Source organism: Balaenoptera borealis, assembly GCF_965194805.1.
Source record: "Balaenoptera borealis genome assembly, chromosome: 2".
In the NCBI taxonomy this organism is placed as follows: Eukaryota; Metazoa; Chordata; class Mammalia; order Artiodactyla; family Balaenopteridae; genus Balaenoptera; species Balaenoptera borealis.
In genome coordinates this window covers 79,086,726-79,110,250 of record NC_138867.1, presented here as the reverse complement: position 1 = coordinate 79,110,250, position 23,525 = coordinate 79,086,726, and the positions used below count along the sequence as shown (strand labels likewise).

The following is a 23,525-nucleotide window of genomic DNA, read 5'->3' as shown; positions in this document are numbered from 1 at the left end:
AACATGATGAAAATTATCTTTATCAATCTAATAGCCAGTTAGCATACTTAGTGATTAGACAACAGAAATATCCTTTTTTTTTAAATTTTTATTTATTTATTTGTTTTTATTTTTGGCTGTGTTGGGTCTTCGTTGCTGCGCATGGGCTTTCTCTAGTTGAGGCAAGCGGGGGCTACTCTTTTTTGCGATGCGCAGACTTCTCATTGTCGTGGCTTCTCTTTTTTTTTTCTGGTTTTATATTTTTATTTTTATTTTCGCTGTGTTGGGTCTTTGTTTCTTTTTTTTTTTTTTTTTTTTTTGTCGTGGCTTCTCTTGTTGCAGAGCGCGTGCTCTAGAGCACAGGCTCAGTACTTGTGGCACACGGGCTTAGCTGCTCCGCGGCATGTGGGATCTTCCTGGGCCAGGGATCGAACCTGTGTCCCCTGCACTGGCAGGTGGATTCTTAACCACTGTGCCACCAGGGAAGCCCAGAAATATCCTTTTTAATGTTAGCAATAAAATACACATGGCCACTCTCATCTCTGTAGTTTAATATTGTTTGGAGAATGCTCATTAATGTAATGAAAAAGAAAATTAACTAAAAGCTATGGATAATAGATAAGTGGGGGCAAATTTGCCAGTATCTGCAGATAAACCAAGTGAAAAACTATAAAAACTTACAGGATTTCCTTCAGTAAGGTGGTCAGTTCAGAAATAACTGTTTAAAAACCACTGGCTTAATAGTGGTAGGGTGGAGTGGAGAGGTGTTTCTTTTAAAATGGGAGAAATAGCAGAACATTTATAAACTGATGGGAGTCATCCAGTAGAAAGCAAAAGTTGATATGAGAAAGAGCAAGACTTGCTGGAGCAATGTCCTCGAGTAGGTTGGAGAGATGGGGTCTAGATGCTCAGAGGAGAGATAGGCTTTAGATAGGAGCAAAGAAAGTTCTTGTATGGTAGCTAGTGGGAAGGTATGTATATGGGTGCAGATTTTGAAATTCTTATTGTTTGTTAAACCATTTCTTTAGCTGTATGTCAAACCTAAAGTGAAAACACCTAGGCCAAAGTCTTATCTTAGAGCTTAGCAAAGTGGCACACAGAAAGTGCCCAATAAGTGATAAATATAATTTTAAAAAATCACTGGCCTCCCTAAGCACTAGCAATTAGGAGTTTCAGTGTAAAAATGATCTCATCTATGGTAGCAACAAAAAATTATAAAATACCAAATATTAAGTGTAGTCAAGTTACTCTGTCTAAAGAGCTGTAATACTTTCCTGATGGGTATAAGAGAATATATAAGTGGTAAATGGCAAGACTGTCCATGGATTTAGGTTGGAAACTTTTGAAGTTGTCATTTCTTCTTCCTAATTAATAATAAGATATCATATATACCATTATACTAATTAAAAAAATAAATACACAAACACAAATAGAAATCTGCAAAAGAAAATGAAATGCTATACACCAGAATGTCATTGCTTTACTAATTACCCTACTAATGAGATAGATTTGTTTATCTATATTTTCTAATTGTTCTATAAACATAAAAGAAATGTTTTGAGATGCCAAGTTTAAATATGTCAGGAATCTAGGAGAAAGGCTGAATATTCAAGGTTTAAAAACAGGTTGACAAGAAAAAGAGAAAGCAGGTCTCGAAGTTATCTATACCTAGACACCAGCTAAATATCTTTCTAGTCAGCTACTTAATGAGTTGCTTTGTCATCTATCAGTGGGGAAAGAAAGTTTTCTCCCATCTGTGATCTTTCTCCCCAGCGGGAGGAAGGTAAAGGCAGAGTTGCTGGTGTTATCAAGAACATGGGAGAAGAGGCCACTTTCCTTTCTGAGTTAACAGTTGACATTTTGGAACAGTGGTCTTGTGAAGTGTCCTGGGAATGGGTCCAGTCTAGAAAGAATAGATTATGGGAATGAATAGTAGTAGTCAGTTGAATTTAAAAAGATAAGATTCCTAGGGAGCTTCAGGCAATAAAACTCAGAATGCAGTAGAGAACTGATTAAAGATAGCTAAATTGGGCTCACAGTGTTAGAGGGTTGGTACTTAATTAAGCAGCCATAGGAAAAGGGCAGTCTTTTATAGAACTTAAAAAGTTGAGAGTGTCTAATAATCACTCAATAAGTTGTATTGGGGATATCTTATTTTAGAGTGAGAATGTAAGGCATAGCCGTATTTATGAATATAGTAATACTCTACTAATCAATACTAAGAAATTCTTTCTTAATACTAATCTGAATGCATTTTAGTTTTCTCTTAATCTCGTTGTATTAGTAATTCATTAAAGTCAGTTTTCACAGATTAGGAAGGAGGGACAGGAGCTTGAGGTGTTCCATTTCCACTGAACAGTAAGATGATGCTGACATATTTCCACAGCTGTTTAAACGTTTTGTATTTGGCTGTAAAGAAAAACTTTCTACTAGGGATGCTTGGTGTTTCGTTTTACTTTCTCAGGAAGATAGTGTTCTGTTCCTTCCTTAGAGAACTTGAAAAATAAGATAATTGTGAATCCAGGATTAATTTTGGATAAAGTCTTAAACTTCACAATTTCAGAATCTGTAAAAAAAATATATATTTATGTATATAACTTTTTTCAAAAATACTTAAGGCGATTGAGTCATGAGGAGCCAAATGTCTCATGAAACCTAGTGATATGGTTATCTTTTTTAAGGGGCAATGCAATGAATTATTGCCAAGAGGATAAAATGTTTTGCGATCTTGTATAATTTCATTGTTCTAGAGGGACCCATGTTGTCTGCCTCCTAGCAGAATCAAATAACTATGTAGAAGATAATCAATCAACAGTTTTATGATATAAATTATTAAAATACAGTAATTACCTTAGTTGTTCATATGTAAAATATCTTCACCCTTTCTTTACCAACATGTCTCTTTCTCTATTTGAAGGGGATGGGTTTTCTGGCTTTGCCAGTGGCCCAGGCATACCATCCTTAAAAATGAATCATTTTTGTCCTGTATTTCTTACAATAATAAATCAATTGATCTAAGAGACTTCACAGGCCCTCTTATTTACATCAGAACTGCTAAGTGTCTTAGGAATGAGAATTGCAGTTTCTAATTTAGTTCTTGACCTACTGTGCATATCAATGTAAAATCAGAAATAAACTTCTTGAAGGCTTGAAGGAAATCAACAAGTGAATTTGACGTATGAAAACTGAAAAGAAATAAATTTTCTATTGAAATGGACCCTACCTTAGGAACATATTTTCAGGGTAGATGTTTGGAAAGAGATCTATAAAAATTAGAATACTATAGGTTTTATTCATTTTTCAAAACTATCTGTAGCTTTGACACACAAAAAAACCCCACAAACTTTAAAATATTGTTTGCATTTATGAAGAGTGAGTACTTTAAAGTCACAAAGTTGTGGCTCCATAAGGACTCTTAATTCTATTTTGTTTCTTTGTTGTGCTGTAGCTACTGAAGGCAGCATTTTTTTTAACGCATAGGGCACTTGGGAAGCAAGGAGTGTTTGCTACCCTTCTAGAGTAGCAGCAGGCATCTGTAATTTTTCAGCCTTCCATGGACACCTGTTGTGGCTGATTCATTCTTTTTTTTTTTTTTAATTATTATTTATTTATTTATTTATTTTTGGCTGTGTTGGGTCCTCGTTTCTGTGCGAGGGCTGTCTCTAATTGTGGCAAGCGGGGGCCACTCTTCATCACGGTGCGCGGGCCTCTCACCATCGCGGCCTCTCTCGCTACGGAGCACAGGCTCCAGACGCGCAGGCTCAGCAATTGTGGCTCACGGGCCCAGTTGCTCCGCGGCATGTGGGATCTTCCCAGACCAGGGCTCGAACCCATGTCCCCTGCATTGGCAGGCAGACTCTCAACCACTGCGCCACCAGGGAAGCCCACTGATTCATTCTTGTACCTTATCTCTGTGTATGTTGAGTTTGGAACAATTAGAAATATTGCTAGTCTTTTGGATTGTTTGTTTTCCCAGATAGCTTCTTTGACTTTTATTTAAGCTAATACGTAAGTTTTGACCTTGAAGGTTTCTAGCCCCTTACTTTTGTAAATACCAAGAATTCAGAATAAGTATATTATCAACTTTTGATTATCCACAGGGCGCTTATCAGTCCATTACCATTTTTAAATTACTTTAAAAATCAAATACATCATTATTTGCTGAAGAATAGATCATTATTTGCATCATTATTTGCAAGCACTTTAGATGAGTTATCTCTTTAAACTCCAACAATCATATAGGGTGAATAATATCATTATCCACATTTTACTGATGAGGAAACTGAGAATTAATGAGATTAAGTTGTTTGCCCAAGGTAACAGATGGTAGATTCCAGAGCCAGCATTGGAAACTGGGCAGGGTTGCTCCAGAGCCTGTAATCTAGAATACTAGATGTGGTCTGATTGCCCTGTTCCCTTGTCATCTGTGTGTAAGAGAGAAGTTCTCACTTTTTTCTTCTCAAACCATTGAGGTATACCCAACTTAGAACTGGAAATACAAAGGGATCCAATAGTAAAGAAAGCATTTTAAAAAGGAAGGGGAGGGCTTCCCTTGTGGCGCTGTGGTTGAGAATCCGCCTGCCAATGCAGGGGACACGGGTTCACTCCCTGGTCCCGGAAGATCCCACATGCCGCAGAACAGCTAAGCCCGTGCACCACAACTACCAAGCCTGCTCTCTAGAGCCCATGAGCCACAACTACTGAAGCCTGCGTGCCTGCAGCCTGTGCCGTACAACAAGAGAAGCCACCGCAATGAGAAGCCCATGCACCACAACGAAGATCTAACGCAGCCAAAAATAAATAAATAAAACAAATAATTTTTTTTTGTTTAAAAAATAAAATAAAAAGGAAAGGGAATAAGGCAGAAGGACACCATTTCCTATCTTTGGTATCCTTCAAATATTTGGCACTAATTCCCATCAAGAAATGGCAGATAAGACTTCATATTTATACACATTCTTTTGTAATTGTCATTTAAGATGTGACTAAAATGTAATTAATAAAATGATATCCCCTGACTATCGTACATGTTGTTGCTGTTTCTCTTTCCTTAACATGCAGCCATGGTTTTGTGTCTTTGGTCCCCAGAGCCTGGGTTCTGTGATGTTACCACAGTGGCTGCCTCAGCAGTCCCAGTCCCAGTCCGCTCAACCAGAGCGGCTCTGACTCTATTTGTAATACATGGTGGGTTTCCCCATAAGATTTACTTTGAAAAAAGCATTCTGTAGCTTAAAAAAAGTTTTTTAAGATGTTGATGTTGAAAACAGAAAATTAAGAATTGAATTTATTTCCAAATCTATATGGAAATATTCTTCAGACTTAAATACAATTTATGTTATTGAACTTATAAGTTTTCATGGCAACATTGATTGAGTTGGAATGAAACCACGTGTTTTGCAAAATCTAAGGCCTGGGCCACTTTTACCAATTTATGTTAATCTTGAGCGTTCACATCTGTCAAGTACCAGCCTTCCTCCCTAGGTTTAAACAATCATTGCTGACTGCCATACCTGACTTCTAGTCCACCCACGTTTCCCCAGCAGTTCCTCCTGGCATATTACAGAAAGCTCTTCTCAAGACTCCAGTAGAACAAGGAGAGAAGATTAGCAATGAATTTGGAAATTGACATTCATACTTAAGATTTTTTTTTTCCTTGTAGAATTCAGGTTTGGGCTTTGTTTCTGAGAAACAAACCATTTTTTTAAACAAAATTCTGCTTCCTACTTGACCAGGAGAATTGCTAAGTTTAGAATTATTTAGTGTGGTTTCCCTAAGTCCTTTAAAATGCAAAGTGGTTTTAAAGACGCTGGATCATATTTTCAATGGAATTTGGTAAGGCCAGAGTATTCTGTGAGTATTTTTATAAAGATGAAGATACTTTTAAAAAAAGAAAAATGTATAATATATAATAAATTTAAGTTCCACAAACCAGGCAACCACTTGACCTAGGTTTGTGGGCTAAACATAGCACAAGGAGGTAAAAAACTTTTTCATCCTGATGTTTGTACCACACAGTGCATGCTGCTTGGGATTTCTTTTTTTTTTTCCTCCTTTCATTTCGCTGTTTATTTTGCCTGCTCTGCAGAGCCCTGGTTTTCCTCTGATCTATTTCAGTTATATCTCTAATTTTTTAGTAGTCCTGGCATAAGTCTTCTTCAGAGTGAATTTAATCTAGTCCCAAGTTTCTTCAGATGAATCCAACAAATATTTATTAGGTATCTGTCATGTTCCAGATATGTATGAAAGTAAGACCGTGGTCCTTGCCTCCAAAGAACCAAAGAACTCATAGTCTAGTGGGGGGGAAGACACAAACAAGTACTTAGCATGCAGTAGAAGTGAGCCCAAGGGGCTGTGGGGACAGAAAAGGGAACCCATCTCACTGGGGAAGGGAAAGGCTCCTGAACTGAGTGTTAAACAAAGGATAAGCTAATGCAAGCCAAGACAAGAAGTGGAGACATCAAATACAAGGTGGAGAGTGAGGCCCAAGTCTATTGGGAAGGAACCACATGTGTCCTATGAAATCTGAACAAACTTCTCAGATTCTCTTGGTGGCTCTCTCACTTTTCTTCTAAAAGCTACTTCGGCACTTAGCTCAATTTTGCAGTCATTTTTAAATACAAATTTTCTGTTCTCTCACACTCCATAGTCTGTATACCTTTTCCCTGTTCTCTAGTATCTGCTATTTGCATCTTTCCCCTGCCACTAACTGTCATCCCCCCCCTTTTTCCTGGAAATACTGAGCTACCAGCCAACTACACCCAGCCACCTGGGCCCTTCTAAGTAATTTTTGGCCGTGAAGTTACAAAATGAGTCATAACAAAACTCATTTTGAAGCCCCTTTTTAGCTAGTGAAACCAGCATTGGTCAATTGTATTTTAGTGCACTTAGCTAATATGGATTCAGTTACATTAAGGTACTCATCATCATATCCAAGAATAAATATACACACACATACATACACACATGAGTATATATACACATACATGTATATATAGGGGCACACACACACTCAAACAACTCCATTCTTCCAGGGGAAAATGCCTTGGTATCATCCTTGATTTCTCTCTTTCTTTCATTCCTCACAGTCAGTATGTCTAGGAATCCTGCTGCCTCTGCGTGCAAAATATATCCTGATTCCTCCACTTCTCCCCATCTCCTGTTGGAAGCCCTCATCATCTCGCTCCTGAATTTCTGTACATATGTGCCACAATGGCAAGGATCTTTGTGGTTTTATTCATTAATGTGTCACAGAAACCTAGAATAGTGCCTGACACAGCAGGCAGTCAGTTAATATTTGTGGAATAAATGAATTAAATGAACAAATTAATCAATCAGTGTCACCTTACTGGATATACCAACATTTAGAAGGTTGGTTTCATATTAAAGAGAACCATATTAAGAAAGCCAGAAATTACTCAAGGCAGTTTTTTTCAGTTTCAGTTATATAGCAACTTGGGTATATTTGACTTTTAAAAATTAGCACTTTACTCCTGTAGGTGGTATTGCTTACTTGTAACCAATTAAAATTAGTTTTGAAATGTTGCCATCAATGATGTTATCCCCAAAACAGCCATAAATATAAAAGAATACATTAGGGATGAGAATGCAGTTCAAAGGAATGAGTTTTCTGATAAGACTATATCCTATGGAAGTAACAGAACCAAGAAGTCTCGTTGCTGGCCTACTGTACCCTTTCATCGAGAATTTGTTAAGAAGTTCTATTACTGGATTTAAGGAGCTACATGAAGCTTAATAGAAAAAGCTATACTACTTTACTTTTTTCCTTAATACTATACATCTTGCCAAAGAGGAAGAATGCAAGGAAATAAATGGACTTAACTTTGTCCTGAATTATTCATATTAATTGGTACATGGCCTGCGTTTTTTGGATAACTGCCAATATTTCCCTTTGTGCAGATAAATTTAGCATTTTGCACTACTCTCAGTAAAGCCTCTATCATGTGGAAATTTCAGATGTTTATGATATGTGTGGGATCTTCTCCACTCCCTGTCATTCCTTGTCAATAGGAATATTTATCTCTTACTGATTTCTCTAATACTTAAACTTGATCAATTGCCAGTGAAAGATACCCTCCCCTCCCCTCCCTAGTCCCCCACCTCCACCGCAGCATTGGTTTCTACATCTGGACTGATCCGAGAGGGTTTTTTTTCCTTCCCTAAACCCATAATGTTAGGCCTAAAGTCATAACCGCAGCTCTAGTTTGAAAAATAGGACTTGCGGCTTTCAGGTTGAGATTTCTATTTTCTGTTCTGATTCTAGGTTTATTCTGTCCCTAAACTCTGGAACCTGAACAGTACATGCAAATATCAATACATTTCTCTAGCTAAACCAAATTTTCTAGATTATTAAGAAATTACAGAATTATTTTTTTTTCAGAAATTACAGAATTATTAAAAGTCAGGAGAGGATTTGAGAACAATGGAGAATTCTAATGTTTAAGTGTTTGTAGCACTTTTTGTATCCAAACTAAGATATATAGTTTATCTATAGTAAAATAATAGATATTTTAGTCAAATAATATTAAGAGACAGGCTGGCGTCCTAAGATACTATAGGAATGGAAGAAGTGGGTTCTGAGGTCATAAAAATTGGGAAACCGCTATTCAGTATGAAAGAACCTACAGCAAAGTAAATGATTTTGTTTAAGATGGCATTTCCCAAACTTATTTGAGGATAGAACCCCTTTTTAATATAAGGAAACTTTTCAACATGCTTTATAATATTGGTGGAAAGAAAGCAGACACTTCAGTTCTAGTCCTGGCTGAGGCTTTAATCACCATTTTTATTCATTCTGCAAGTACATATGGAGTGACTACTTTATGCCACACACTATTCAAGATGCTGGCAATACAGGGAACAAACCAGACAAAAGCCTCTGTCCTTCTAAGGATTATATTCTAGCCAGAGGAGAAAGACAACAAACAAAATCTGTAAGTAGTGCAGGTACTAAGTGTTTTAGACAAACATGGAGCCAGGGTCAGGAGGTCAGAAGTACAGGGGTTACAATTTTAAATAGAGAGGTAACCTTGAGCAAGTCACTTAACTTCTCTGTTTCAAATCTGTAAAATGAAGACATTCGACTAGATGATCTCAAAGGCCCTGCCAGCAGGTCTGCTTTAAGGACCGAGAGTTGTCATGTCAAACTCTGTGGTATTGCTGGGTCATGAACATCTCACTGAGCATTTGCAGTCACCTTAGTAGAAAAGGCTGGATATTAAAACTTATAGAATTGCTGTCAAATAAAAGCTTATGTAAGTTTAAATCATTTGTAATACCCACAACAGAACAAAGTGTTTATATTAAATAAATGAGGGAAAAAAAACCTTGATGGTCCTATTTTTAATCTAGTGTGTACCTCAGTCCAGTGGAGAAACCTCTGCAGTAAAAGTACCAGTGGCTTTTAAGCAGATGTTAGCATGCCTCTATGAGAAGAAACTTGCAGCAATGTGCACACTGCACTTCTATCCTATATCCTTATGTAAATAGGAGGTCTGTGACTTGATATTGAAATGACCTTTCAGGCAGGATCCCAGTGCCACATGCCTGAACTTGTGTCTCAGAATAATTAGAAGCTTTGATTTACACATCTTGGTATACAGTGTTTATGTTAATTATAAATGTCTGAAAGTTTCCTGAAACTTTGTCTTCGTAGCTTTTTATCAAAGACAGACTGGAGTTTGGGAGGAGGGTTGTGGATTGTGGTCCTAAGCCTTTGATTTTCAGGCTCTCATATTTGGAATGAAAATTAAAATATATATTTTGAGTTGCCCAGAACATGGTAGTATATTTTTATATTCTTCATTGTGAATAAGAAACTGTTTGGAATCATAGTCTTTGATACTTTTAAAATAATATTTCATTCTTAAGACATTTAGCTAAAAATTTCCAGTAGACCATAGGTTGCTAAATATAAAGGTATTCCCACTGACTTATAGGAAAAGCTCAAAATATTATAATTAAAATTGAGAAGTTCCTATCATACAAAGGGATGCTCCTCCAAGACTGTTTCCAAATCAGACCTCAGAATTTCTTTTCCCATGGTGATTAGCCCTGTCTCCAGAAGCTGATCCTAGGCCCCCCAATAACAGTCATTTCATTTTTAACTCCCTCTCTTCATATTCCATATTCAAAGGCCAGTTTATCAGAAAATGTTTCGTAACCATTCTGGAAGAAAAGACTGACTCCTGTTTCGCTATCTAGACAGGCTGTGGAATAGGTTCCTATATATTAGAGAGAGGAGCGATAAGTATCCACAAGTTCCTCTGAAAGTCTAGTCTCTGAAGTGGGGACTCCGATCCCACTTTAGCTGTGACCCTCAACAGTCCCACAGGCTCTGGTCCACTCAGAGGCCCCCATAGTTTAGTTCTGAAGCCCCCAATCCTTCACCCCTCCTGCCTGCCCTAACTGTCATACACAACCTGCTCTTTCCATTAAGGCTCTGCCCAAGGAGCCAAACTGTTAGGCCAGCTGTAAACATAAGTACTCTTTGTACATACATTTCATTCTGAAGAATATATTCAGACATTAATGCAAATAAAATTTGTATCTAATTTGTACCATCTCCTTCAGGAAATTAGATATACTAAATCTATAGACCGTATAATTTAAGCTTTTGAAATTTTAAAGATATGAATATTGCTAGGCAACATCTTGCTCTCAGATCTTTTACAGGAAAAGCCTGAGGTTAGGTCAGGCTGTACCATCTGCATTGCTGTTGATCTGAAAACCACCGAGGAAAGGAGATGTAGAAACTTAGTTGTGGCAACTCAGAGCTTCATGTTCTCATCATTCCTTAACCTCCTACCCCACCCCAGCTCCTCGGTTGGAGAAACATACCATGATATGCATCAAGATTCACCTTTGGGTTCCATCATGAACATAATTTGCCCTGATGCCTGCCCCTGCCCCTGTCTGCTCACTGCTCACGTACACACCACAGAGTGGGACAGTGGGTTGGAGAGACTTCTGAGAAGTCCTGCTGTCATTCTCCATGATACTACCTCTTTTTTTCTTAAACGGGTACTTTTATTTCTTTAAAGATACCATTTCCCCCTCCACTTCTTCATTAATTTTCAGAAGTCAATAAAGTCAGAATTCCCTGACTTCTTTTCTACCTCTAGCTCTAATCCATAGTTTCTTAACTTGGGCCTTACTGACATGTTAGACTGGGTAACCCTTTGTTGTGGGACTGTGCTGTGTACTGTAAAGTGTTGGGCACTGTCTCTGGCCTCCAGTAGATGCCAGTAGCACCCTCCCACACCTCATGTCCCCTGGGGGCAAAACTGCCCCTTGTTGAAAACTGCTGTTCTAATCTATGTGGGATACAAACTTTCAAACACTTCAGTGGGTGCATAGCATGGGTTGTGTATTTTTTTTAATTTTGGTTCTTTTTGATCTGATTCTTTCCTATTCTGTTCATTATGATATTTTTTAAATGACTATAGCTTTTTTTCTATTCAAGATTCTTTTAAAGAATAAGAATATGAAAGTCTTCTTTGCCCACCATCAGGCCAGACCCTAATGCTTTGAGTGGTGTGCACAGTAATTAATTCATACAAGGTATTTTTGTTATTAAATCCTCCAAATTTACACAAAGACATTCTGTGTGTGTGTTTAAAAATGAAAAAAAACGTATAGGGAGATAATCTTTCACCTTAAGAAGTGTAAATGTTACTTAAGAGGAATCACAATTTAGATGATAAGAAAGGAAAACTCTACATTTAAGTATTATAAAGGTTCGTTAAGAACTTTCCTGAATGAAATGCTCTGTTTAGTAGATGTCTGAGCTTAAGGACTCCAGTAATTAAGTTAAAAGTTTTCAGTGAAAGAATACCGAACATTTGTAGAATTTGAGTACAGACTCTAGTCACTCCTGCAAAATACAAAAAAACTATATGCTTCTACTTTTTTAAAATACAATTTAGAATCTCCCAAAACGGACAGTCTTTCATACTCTGATACGTAAAGTGCTCCTGCATTCCCAGACCTGAGCCGCACAGGAAGGAAGACCTTAGGCCTAAACTGAAGCCAGAGCCTGGCCTGGAGATGAGCCTACAACCACTGTGGAAAATCTCCCCAACCAGGTTCTGCAGATCTACAGGGACAGTTGAGGGGGAAGGTGAATGGGAGTTAAGTGAGTCATGGCTGAGGAAGGGATGTCATTCAAGTGTTCACACCTACATTACCTGTCTACCTCCTGTCCTAGAACTTAAGGAAGCTTTGGGCTACCGGGCACATCCCTTCTCTGACAGCAGAGCCCTGCTATTATTAGGAAAACAAAAGCAGACGTCAGTGAATGCTGTTACACCAGCCTGTGGACAGACTTGCTGTTCCCTTGCATCTCACACAAGCATTCCTTTGGCTCCTGCTCTGCTCCACCTCTATAGGATTAAGAAGTAAAACATTCCATTTCATTTCACCAATGTGTGTTTGCTGACTGGGTGTTCAGTTTGCATGCCCAATAAGACAGCCTGATGAATACTTACAGAGTAAATTAAGGCTTGTTCACAAAGTTCCAGCATTTTAGAACTAGGGGAAATTTGGGGAAATAAAAGAGTAACTTTAGGGCCCCCCAGAGATATAATTTATAGAGTGGATAATTAATGTAGAAGCTTGTTACCCTAGCAATTAGAACTAATTTAAAAAGGGAGTCAAAGGGGCTTCCCTGGTGGCGCAGTGGTTGAGAATCTGCCTGCCAATGCAGGGGACATGGGTTCGAGCCCTGGTCTGGGAAGATCCCACATGCCACGGAGCAACTGGGCCCGTGAGCCACAATTACTGAGCCTGCGCGTCTGGAGCCTGTGCTCCGCAACAAGAGAGGCCGCGATGGTGAGAGGCCCGCGCACCGCGATGAAGAGTGGTCCCCACTTGCCGCAACTAGAGAAAGCCCTCACACAGAAACGAAGACTCAACACAGTCATAAATAAACAAATAAAAAAAAAAGAACGTGAATTTCTTAAAAAAAAAAAAAAAAAGGGAGTCAAAGATAGTTTAAATTCATGAGTGATGGAGGATCTATGGAGTATTATCTAATATTCAACATCTTTGGTGAAATTTAGGCTCTCAAGCTCTACATGGGTCTTCTGAATGAATCTCCTTTGAAAAGATGTTTACCTTTGACTTCTTTCTTTTTTCTTCTCCTTGCTCGTTCATTCCTTCAACAGACATTTATTGCATGTCTGCTATGTACCAGACACTGCAAATTGTCTCCCTTCTTAGCCTTCTTCACTCTTTTAGGGGGAGGGGTGTGGGATGGAATTGGTGGCTTTAAATTATTTTCTGTAGATAAAAGATTAGGAGTCTTTTTAGAGTGAGCAAGTCAGAGTTGCAGGATGTCCTCAGGGCCAAGTAGAGTTCATACACGCTTATGCTTACTAGCATATTCATGAGTGATATATATATATATATATATATATGCCAGATATATATATATCTGGCAGCCAGTTAGCTCTGAGTCTTAATCTTCCATTGATGTAAAGGGCAGATTTGGAGAAGAAAGAGAATTAGAAAACACTTTCTCCCTCCTTGCTTGTCTACTAAATTGCCAAGACCATGTATTTGGAGGCTGGAGAGTAGGAGGTCATATTTTACTTTCTTTCCAATGCATCCTATTCATAATTATCTTCTAACACCATGGTGGCCCCTGCAGACCCAAGGGAAGAAAGGTCTTGGGAGCTGGGAAGAGTGGAGCAGTTGAAAGACAGACGTTTCCAGTTCATTTATTCACAAATGTTTATTAAGCTCCTCCTATGTGCCAGGAAAATGTACCCGGTACAGGGGTTCAGTAATCGAGAGTAACCCTGTCCCTTCACTTATGGGGCTTCCCATCTAGCAGAGAAACCAGACCTTGAGCAAGAGCATAGGAAACATCTGCCTGTTCCACAGTGTTGCCTAGGGCTCAGCCTTGGAGTGCCCTGCAGAATAATCTCTGTAGGCTGCTGACTTTGTTCTGTAAACATGAGGATGAGTACAAGAATCATAGGGCAGGGAGAAACACCCAGCTGCGTTTTGGTGTGAATGTAATTATGGTATTCACCTTATGCTGCTAGTTATTCTTCAAAAATATTGCTTCAAGAAGTAAGAATTAAAATGAAATGTGTATGTAATAAGACAGCAAAAGATTGGGATATGCACTCTATCTCGAGACCATCTAAATATCTAGAAGCTATTTAGCAGCGAGTCATGTAGCCAAAGGCAGAACCTGTGTATCTCAAAAGAGGAAGAGATTTTTAGCAAGTTCACGAATAACTCTTCCATGTGAACTGTAACCGTTTTCTAGTTTGAAAAGAAGGGGGTTCCTCTTATAAACTAATTACTGAGCCGATATTATTACTGACACTTTAGTGTAGAAAATGGAAATAAGAACGTGGTGAGTTACAAGCATGCTCGTCAGATTCCTTGAATGATTTGGTAATATAAATGCTATAAATTTAGATGCTCAAGAGGGCTTCAGTAAAAAATGAATGTCGCTTGAAAAAGTTAAGTCAGTCATCAGATCATTCTACAGCAAATTTATAACTTGAGGTGTTTCTCTCTTTGTCCCCCTTTTAGCTTGTCAAAATCCCTAAAAATGATCCCCTCAACGAAGTGCATACCTTTAACTTCTATTTGTCAAATGTGGGTAAAGACAACCCTCAAGGCAGCTTTGACTGCATCCAGCAAGCCTTCTCCAGGTAAGTGCGTTCCAAGGTATGCTGAAGGGAAAATGATTTTTCTTTGAGGGTTTTCTTTTTTAATTCTACAATAAAATACATGGTAGTCATTTTGTAAATATTTACTGACTTGAATTGTAGGGCTCGTTTATTTATTTGAGAAATATTGAGCACATACTATGTGCTAGAAATTATATTTGTCACTGTGGGATACAATCACAAAATTTTAAGATTCTTGCCCTTGAGGAATTTTTAAGGTATAGATTTTATACCTATAAAACATGGTTTATTTTGTTTATGTTAATTAAAGACAAGTTTGAGGGGTTTTTAAGTTTTTATTCACTGAATATAAATAAGAGTGCTTTATAGTATCCTCAGAGCTCACATAGATAAAGGAGGAAAATATACATGTGTCTTATATATCCCCTTCCTCCTTCGCTGTGCAAGGCTTGTTTTAAGATAGGTTTTTAAAAATCTTTTTTCTGCAGCAGAATGGAAACTAGAAATTAACCCCAGTATAGCAGTCATTTCTGATTTTCAGGGGAAAAAAGGAGGAAGGAAGACAAAAATACACACCCATAGCCCAGGGTACCCATTGGAACCCTTATCTACTTAGGTCCTCTGTAAACAATAAGCTACTTGTTTCACTCTTCTTTGCTGTGGTTGTTTCTGATTAAAGAACGGGCCCCTCGAGTAGGAGTTTGTTCTGCCTGTGGATAAAGACAAGGCCTTAGAGCCCCCAGCCTCCCGAGAAACACTGACATTGGCTGAAAGTTCCCCAAGGCCCCCAGGGCCATCCATCCCTATCTCTCCTCTGTGTCATACTTGAAACTTTAAGTGCTTGCTGTGTCGGGGAGAAAGGAAGGGAAAGTTGTGTTCCAAGTGAGCACGGGAGGCAGAGATACAAAAGACACTTCACTGAGAGAGGTCTAAATTTCTTCTCCCATTTAAGGCGACTAAATAACTTTTTGCTTTATCTTAATCTGCCATTTTCCCTGAGTATATGTTAATTTTGCTTTCTAAAAATTGCCTTCCCCCAAACTTATATTTTTTGGTATAAATTGCATGTGTTTTAGACTCTGTAGACTTTTCTGCACTGTCCACGGTGATAGCCACTGGCCACATGGGGCTATTTACATTTCAATTGATAAAAATGAAATAAAATTTAAAATTTATTTCTTCACTCACACTAACTACGTATTATAGGCTAAATAACCACATGGCTAGTGGTTCTCATAGTGGACAGCACAAACACAGAACATTTTAAATTGCAGAAATTTCTGTGGGACAGCATTGTAATAGATTATAGAATCACCAAGTACAAGGGTCCTCGGTGATTGTGTAGTTCCACCCCTTCACTTCACAGGTTACATAGCTGGTTGGTTAGTGACGGCTGAATGAGAACTGAGTTCTCCTAACTCCTACTTCAGTGTTCTTTACACACCACAGGGCACACCGATTTCTAATTGTGCCATTACCTGTAACACTTGTCTTAAGAGAATTATTTTAGTATAGTGAGAACGTTTTGACATCAAATTGAACTATGTCCCATTAGGAATTTCATTAAGGAACTTAATTCCCTCTTCAAAACCAGGCCTATCATTATAGGTAATACGGTTTCTCCCTTACATCATAAATACCCTGTGTGTTTATTTCTACCTTGTTTGGAGAAAGATTTAAGGTCACTTTACAAAACTATACATGATGTGCCAACAGAAAAGAAACAATTATTGAGAGAAAATTGTCATAAATACATTCATATGATCCAAGTGTGGTATGACTATAAATTGAAATTTGCCATTATAAAAACAAAAGCACTCAGAGTTCCAGTTTTCATACTGGCAAGAAAACCTTTTTATAATCTGGCTCCACCTTTTCTATTCAGTTTGATTTTTTATTTTCCATATATCTTGTCTCTCCTACAGTTGTGCAAGCTCCTTAAGGGCAGGGGCTTTCTTACACCCATTTTCCAGTCTTACAGTGCTGGCTGAGCTCCATAAATAGATGTTCAAAACAAATGTATCAACTAGTCTCCTTTCTTATCTTCCTTTTTAAATCTCCTTGGGCCTCACTTTTCTCATATGTAAGATGGTGGAAATCCCACACTCAAAAATTCCTTGAATCTGCCCATTCACAGGCCTAGTGAAAATACATAATACAGCTCTGTAAGTAATGCATACTCAAGTATAGGAAACAGTGAGCTAGGCTAGAGAAGGACTGTAGGAACGTTTATACACATATGTCAAAGTATTTAAACTTTTAAGGTAACTAAGTTCAAAAGGGATGAGTGGAGAATTCTGGAGAGTACCTTCTTGCCCACAGGGTTTATAGCTCTATTTTGTTTTCATGTAAAGATCTGTTTCTTGACCTTGGATGGTGAAAACTGTATCTTCATTGTGATTGGCAATAGGTTCAGCTTATTCTCACTATGTAAATTACTTAGTAAATAATAGGGGGAGATGTTGAAATTCAAACTTCCTGCCACCAGACCTTCACACTGCAGACTTTTCTCTACTGCAGTCTTTTCTTCCTACTCATCCTCCCTCTCTACCCCTTCCTTTCCCTCCTTTCACTGGTTTTTCAGCTCAAGTAGGCCTTATTAAAAAAGACAATAAAAACAAAAACCGCCTCCCTTATACTCACTTCTGGACCTGAAGTCTGGCTTCAGTCCCCACCATTCCACTGAAATATGCTCCCCGAAGAGAGCCTTTACCTCCTTGCCCATGAACCCAGGGGATGCTTATTGGTTCCTTATTATTCTGGACTTGTTGCCAACATTTCACACTGTGGGCCACTCTCTGATTCTTGAAGTATTCTATTCCCATGGCTTCCATGACACACTGCTCTTCTAATTTCCCTCTACCTCTTTGGTCTCCTGTGGTCTTTTTATCTTCCTATTGATTATTTTAAATATTAGTGTTATTCACAGTCCATTCCCTCCTGAGACTGCTCCTTACTTCTTCAAAGTCACCATGTCCAACACTGAATTCATTTTCTCTCTCCCACCTGTACTCCGGTGTCTCACATGGCAGCTCCACACACCTAGTAACCTGGGCACAATCTTCAACCACCACCCACCCGAAACCCCCCCCACCCCCCCACCCCACCCCACCCCACCCCACCCCCCAGCTAATCTCTGACCAAATCCTGTCAATGCTGCCTCCTCACTATCTCTGGAATCTGTTTACTGTTCTGCATTCACACTGCCCTACCCTGGTTCAAGCCATCGCTTCTTGTCTGTAATCCTTCAATAGCCTCCTAACTGGTCTCCTGCTTTCACAAGAGTGCCCCCTTCCTTCCAATCTGTTCTTCATCCAGATTGATTTTTCTACGGAATAAATGACACTGTTTTCAGTCTCTGTTATTCTTGGGGAAAAGTCCAAAATTCATACTATGACCTCCAAAGCCCTGTGTGATGCACTTCTTATACCCTCTTTTCAGCCTCACCTCTAATTGTTCTTGCCAGCTCTCTTTGGTCAAGCTGAAAACCTTCTCCTTGTTCCCTCTGGGCCTGCACATATTGGTTATCCCTTTAGAACACTTTTGTCCTTCCCCCTTGTCTAGTTATCCCTCTAGATCAGCTCAATCACCACTTCCTCTAGGAAGCCTTTGCCTTGCCCACAAGTCCAGGTGAAGTACCTTCTTGGGGGTTCCCTGTCCCCTGTCACACTGCATCATAATTTCCAGTGTGCTCATCCTTGTCACCCATTAGACAGAGAGCTCCTTGAAGGAGGGACCGCATCTGTCAGTCCTTGTCACAGCCCAGGTACCTCACACATTGCCTGGCACAGTCTCTGCCCAATAAATATTTATGAGATGAACAAACTGATTTTTTTAAAATAGCATTTGTACAGACAGTTATTAGCAATTTACAAAAATTTTATCAACCCTTATTTCTTAACATCATAACAAAGCTACTTCCAATTAAGTTTAGAAATAGAATATCAGAGCTGTAGTGACATTTTCATTACTTCTACATTCTAGTCTGTTTTAAGGCCATAGTAATTTCTTTTTAAAATACTAGCGTAACTGTTACCATAATCCCCTAATATTAGCATAATACTTTGAATACAGAGCCGTCTTCCTGGCCAGTGTTAATATTTGTGATTGTGTAAATAAAAGGTTTCTTTTTTTAATATTTCTGCAAGAATCTCCTGTCCAGTATTTTTCAGTATTTGCTATACCAAAAGATCATGTTATAGAGATTTAACAATGGTAAATATAAAGTTACAATTTTTTAGGGTATTTGGGTGAATAGTAATAAATTAAACTATGATATTTGGCAGTATTTTAGCCTTAAACTTAATATCTTATTAAAAATAAAAAACATTATTATGGTGGGTCTGTTTCATCTAGTCAGTTCTAAAGCATACATATTATGGTTCCATTAAAAGTAAACTTTTAACATTTCTCACATCAGTGGTAGGTAATTCTTTTAAAAATGACAGTAGAACTACAGTGCCCATCAAGACTCTGGTCTTCATTCCAAGTACTGATTTTTTTTTTTTTTTTTTCAACATTTCATGGATTTGGTCTCTGAGATCTCATTTCACCCATTCTATCCAGAATATGGAGAAAAAAAAAAAATGTGATATCAAATGAAGAGGAGAAACTTAAAAATTTTTAAGTAAGCTTTACATTTTAAAATGACTAATATTAGTTATTTTGAATTGCAAAGTTATTATTAAAGCTGCTGGTTTTAGGATTATACAATTTCTGCTTGCCTATATTATGCAAAATGTGGGACATATCTAACAAGGCACCATCTTACCTGACAGCTCTGGAGCATCCCAGCTCAATTGCCTGGGATTTATACAAGATAAAATTACAGTGTGTGCAACAAATGACTCGTATCAGATGACACGAGAAAGAATGACCCAGGCAGAGGAGGAATCCCGCAACCGAAGCACAAAAGTTATCAAACCTGGTGGACCATATGTAGGTTTGTATAGATACCTTTCTCCTTCTTGCTGATTGATTGGAATAATTCAAGATCACTCTAGGTAAATATCGATAATATTACTTAATGAAAACACAGAAATTAGTTTTCAGAACACTTTGAAAAACATGGTCAAAAGTCATTTATTCTCTTCATACTGCTGATAAATTGAAGAGATTGAAAAGTTTTATTTCTTTCATAAATCCCAGATCCTCTATTGGCTATTTGTTATTACTTTACAATACTGGGATCTGCTCAAGTTACTTTACTATGTGAGATTGTGATAGTGGTACTGTTGTGTTTTCTTTGTCACTGGATGATGTAATTTCAGTGGTGGACAGTATAGTTCTTATTTTGTACTTCTGGAGAGTTATTTTTATAGTAAAATCTATTAGTAGAACTTATGAGTTTTCTATTAGCAGAATTTCAAAGGATCTTTGCACAACAAAGAATTTTTATTGCAAAAGTATAAAATGTGCTTATAGCAAAGCATTAGGGTGATGCCTCTTTGGTACCTCAATTGTGATGTCATCTCAATTATGGATCCTCATCCTCATCTCTCCATTAATTAAGAACCTGCCCTACCCCCGTCACCTTTATCATCAGCTCACTCAAATATCCATCAAATCAAGGGGAATTAAGACCAGACCAGCAAGATGAGTCTCTCCTTTACGAGCAGTGACCCTGACAGTTTTAAAGAGTTAATTCACAGTGACTATTAACAGTAATAGAGAGAATCACCCAGAGTGAGGATGAGCTCTATGAGGCCTCGGTCAGTTTAATAACACAAGTCACTGGATAGTAAATGATGAAAGGATATTAATTTGAAAATGTAAATGCTAACAAAAAGTCTCTTGAATAACCAGATCCCTTAATCAACATCTTTCCATGGTTTGGTATAATTCTACTTCTGTATTTTCCCATGCTGACCCAGCTACAATACATTCAGCTTTGAGAAGCTCCACTAGTATCTTTAATAAGTATTTCTTTGGAACAGAGCCAGTGCTCCTGGGACTTGGTGCTTAGCTTAGATACATTTAGTTTGGTTTAACAACAATTCATGGCTTCCCCAGGTATCTGTACCCACGGGGCCCAATTCCCTGCCCAGTAAGTTACTAGCAATGAGATTTTTCATCTTCTCTTTCCTGCTGAATGAGGTAACAACTTCCAACCTCCTTTCTTTCTTCTTTATTCTCACAGGTAACTTAATTAACTTTAGTAGGCTAAATCTCAAATTGTTTTTAAAATGTACAAGATCTGCTGCTCTTAAATTTAAGTGCAAGCTATGAATTTGCTATCCCTATTTCTTTGAGAGTGTTTTTTAAGTCCAATACCACCAATTTATAAACAGTAAGACGAATTGGTGTGTTTGACAAAGGAATAGAAGACTCAAGCAATCAAAATGATTTTTTTTTCTTTCCAATATAACTATCTGAAAACCTTCTCCTTGATTTATTCCAAAGCTTGAAAATTAGCGATGATCACCGTACTTTTCCATTGAAAGATCCTTGGGCGTCCCCTATGTTCATGTGTTTTTGTTTGTTTTGATAGGGTCGGTACAGTTCATTCCCAGCTTACACAAGAGACTTTTCAACGCCCAGAATCACGCAGACCATACATGCCCTAATGGTATGGGAATTTTGGAACTTGCAGGGTTTCTTATAGGCACTACAAATAATTTATATACATTTTTTAGAGTGACCACATAGAATTTGAGGTTATCTAAATTTAAATCTGAACCAGATTACATCTATGCCATTTTACGAAGAGCACACATATGTTCCCCCCTGCAGAGCCCCACAGTGACCTCTGCCAGCCAAGTGCTCTGTTTAACCTTCTCCTCTGTGCTGTGTCCTCTGTGCCCTGGGCTACTCACCATCACAGCAGTGTTCCTCTCTGGTCTTAAATCTTGTCATTAACTTCCTCAGCCCTTTATTCTCTAGGTCAAGTAACCCCAGCTCCTTTTAACTTTCCTTAATATGGCCTGTATCCCAAGCCTTTAATTATTTTTACTGCTCTCCTCTGGACTGCCTCCAGTTCTTCACCTCAGAATTCCAAACTGCACACACTACTCCTAAGAAAAGACTAATCAATTCTGAATACAGTAGAGCAAAAGACTAGTATCCGGATTGGCTTTTCTGGTGTTTCTTTTTGATTTTTTTACTCTTCTTTGTTATGGCATGTTTTGGTCTTTTTCTTTTAACTTTATCCATTGCCAGGCCCTTACCATGTTTCTTTCCTTCCAGGCAGCTCAGTTTGTATCCTCCTGCTTTTTTCAGTATCTCAAAACTGACCCATTCAGTTCTTCAAAATGCTAGTCAGTCACCCTTCAATACTAATATTACTCAGCACTTCCTGGGTGCTTGTGATGCACAAGGCACTGGTTAGCACTTTACATGTAGTTATTCATCGAAATCTCACAATCACCCCATGAGCTGGGTTATGATTACCTCTCCATTTTACATATCAAGTTGTTGGTATCAGCAAGTAGCAAATGATAAGAGTTTGGCCTCATTAACAAGTTATGTTTTTTTCATAAGACAATAGGAGATACCTCTTTAGTTCTTAACTGAATATATCATATAAAATGATACCAAAAGCTGACCTCTGCCAGCTTAGAAGCCTCTGCAGAGAAGGTTTCTTTTAATAGTGTCAGCCCGAGTAGAGGACAAATAGGAATAATGTTGGTCTCACTGTGGGGGGTATGGTGGCATCATCCAGGCCTCTGATAGTTGAATTAGGGCACAAGCCCAGTTTAAGGAAGGGAAGGCTGTGCTCTTAGGGGTCAGCTTGTCTAGGCAACCAGGAATGTGAGCTTCTGTGACCCTTTAGTGGGCTTGGGGCGGGGAGTGGGGGAAGGCCTATTTTGCCTGGAGAGGAGCACAGGAGAAGCTTTAACCTAGAAAACATTGTTATTATTTCTTCAGTAATATTTCCAGTTCTAGTTATGCCATTCATATCAATGATGAGCATTGTTGTGCTGTTATAATCCTTCCCCTTTGTTTAAAAAAAAAAAAAACTTATCATTTCTAGTTTACCAGTATCTTAAGTCTGCTCACTGACTCCTATCTAAATTCTGGAAATTTATTGAATTGTAAATTTTGGTTATTTTATATACCTAATATCTATTTAGGTATATAAAATAACCCAACCAACCTAATTTCTAGGATCCTTTTTCCAGTTTTCCCAACTTTCCCCCCCATCCTCCTTATTTTTGATGTTAGTACATGTTTGAGTGACCTTGGACAAATCAATTAACATCCGGAGACCTTAATTTTCTCAAATATTAAAATAAGGGGTTTGGGGCTTCCCCAGTGGCACAGTGGTTAAGAATCTGCCTGCCAATGCAGGGGATACAGGTTTGAGCCCTGGTCCGGGAAGATCCCACATGCCGTGGAGCAACTAAGCCCATGTGCCACAACTACTGAAGCCCGCGCACCTAGAGTCCTTGCTCCACAACAAGAGAAGCCACCGCAGTGAGAAGCCGGCACCGCAAAGAAGAGTAGCCCCCACTCACCACAACTAGAGAAAGCCAGCCCGCAGCAACGAAGACCCAACGCAGCCATAAATAAATAAATAAATAAACTTATAAAAAAATAAATAAAATAAGGGGTTTTGAACTTAGATAACATCTAAGGTCCTTTGTAGTTCTAACAGTCTATGACTGTTTATATATGTTTTGATAGTAGACCTTTTGAAGAAGTGATCTCAAATGCTAAGTAGTGGAGATGGATTCCATTGCAGTGGATTATGTATTTAACCATGACAGAGTCACACCACTGTCGAGGTCCTGCCAGGGTTTTTAAAACCTTGGGTCAGTGTTGCCAGGGTTTTTAGTTAGGTTCCACAGAACAGAAAAACAACTGCAGAAGACGGTTGCCGTCCCTGCTCTCTTTCTGATGGTCTGTTTTAACACCTTTCTTTCAGATTGTTTA

At 38.4% G+C, this 23,525-nt stretch overlaps 1 protein-coding gene across 6 annotated transcripts in view; it reads left to right on the top strand.

Moving 5' to 3' along the window:
• Positions 1–23,525, top strand: part of ELL2 (elongation factor for RNA polymerase II 2) — a 73,771-nt gene that overhangs the window by 28,905 nt on the left and 21,341 nt on the right. For 5 of the 6 annotated variants that reach the window (XM_082377032.1, XM_082377028.1, XM_082377031.1 and 2 more), the window contains exons 3-4: positions 14,551–14,672; positions 19,430–19,593. In XM_082377032.1, the coding sequence (XP_082233158.1) occupies positions 14,551–14,672; positions 19,430–19,593 (286 nt within the window). Of the gene's footprint in view, positions 1–11,461; positions 11,560–14,550; positions 14,673–19,429; positions 19,594–23,525 lie in introns of those variants that run through there. The other variant, XM_082377033.1, reaches the window with a different exon arrangement.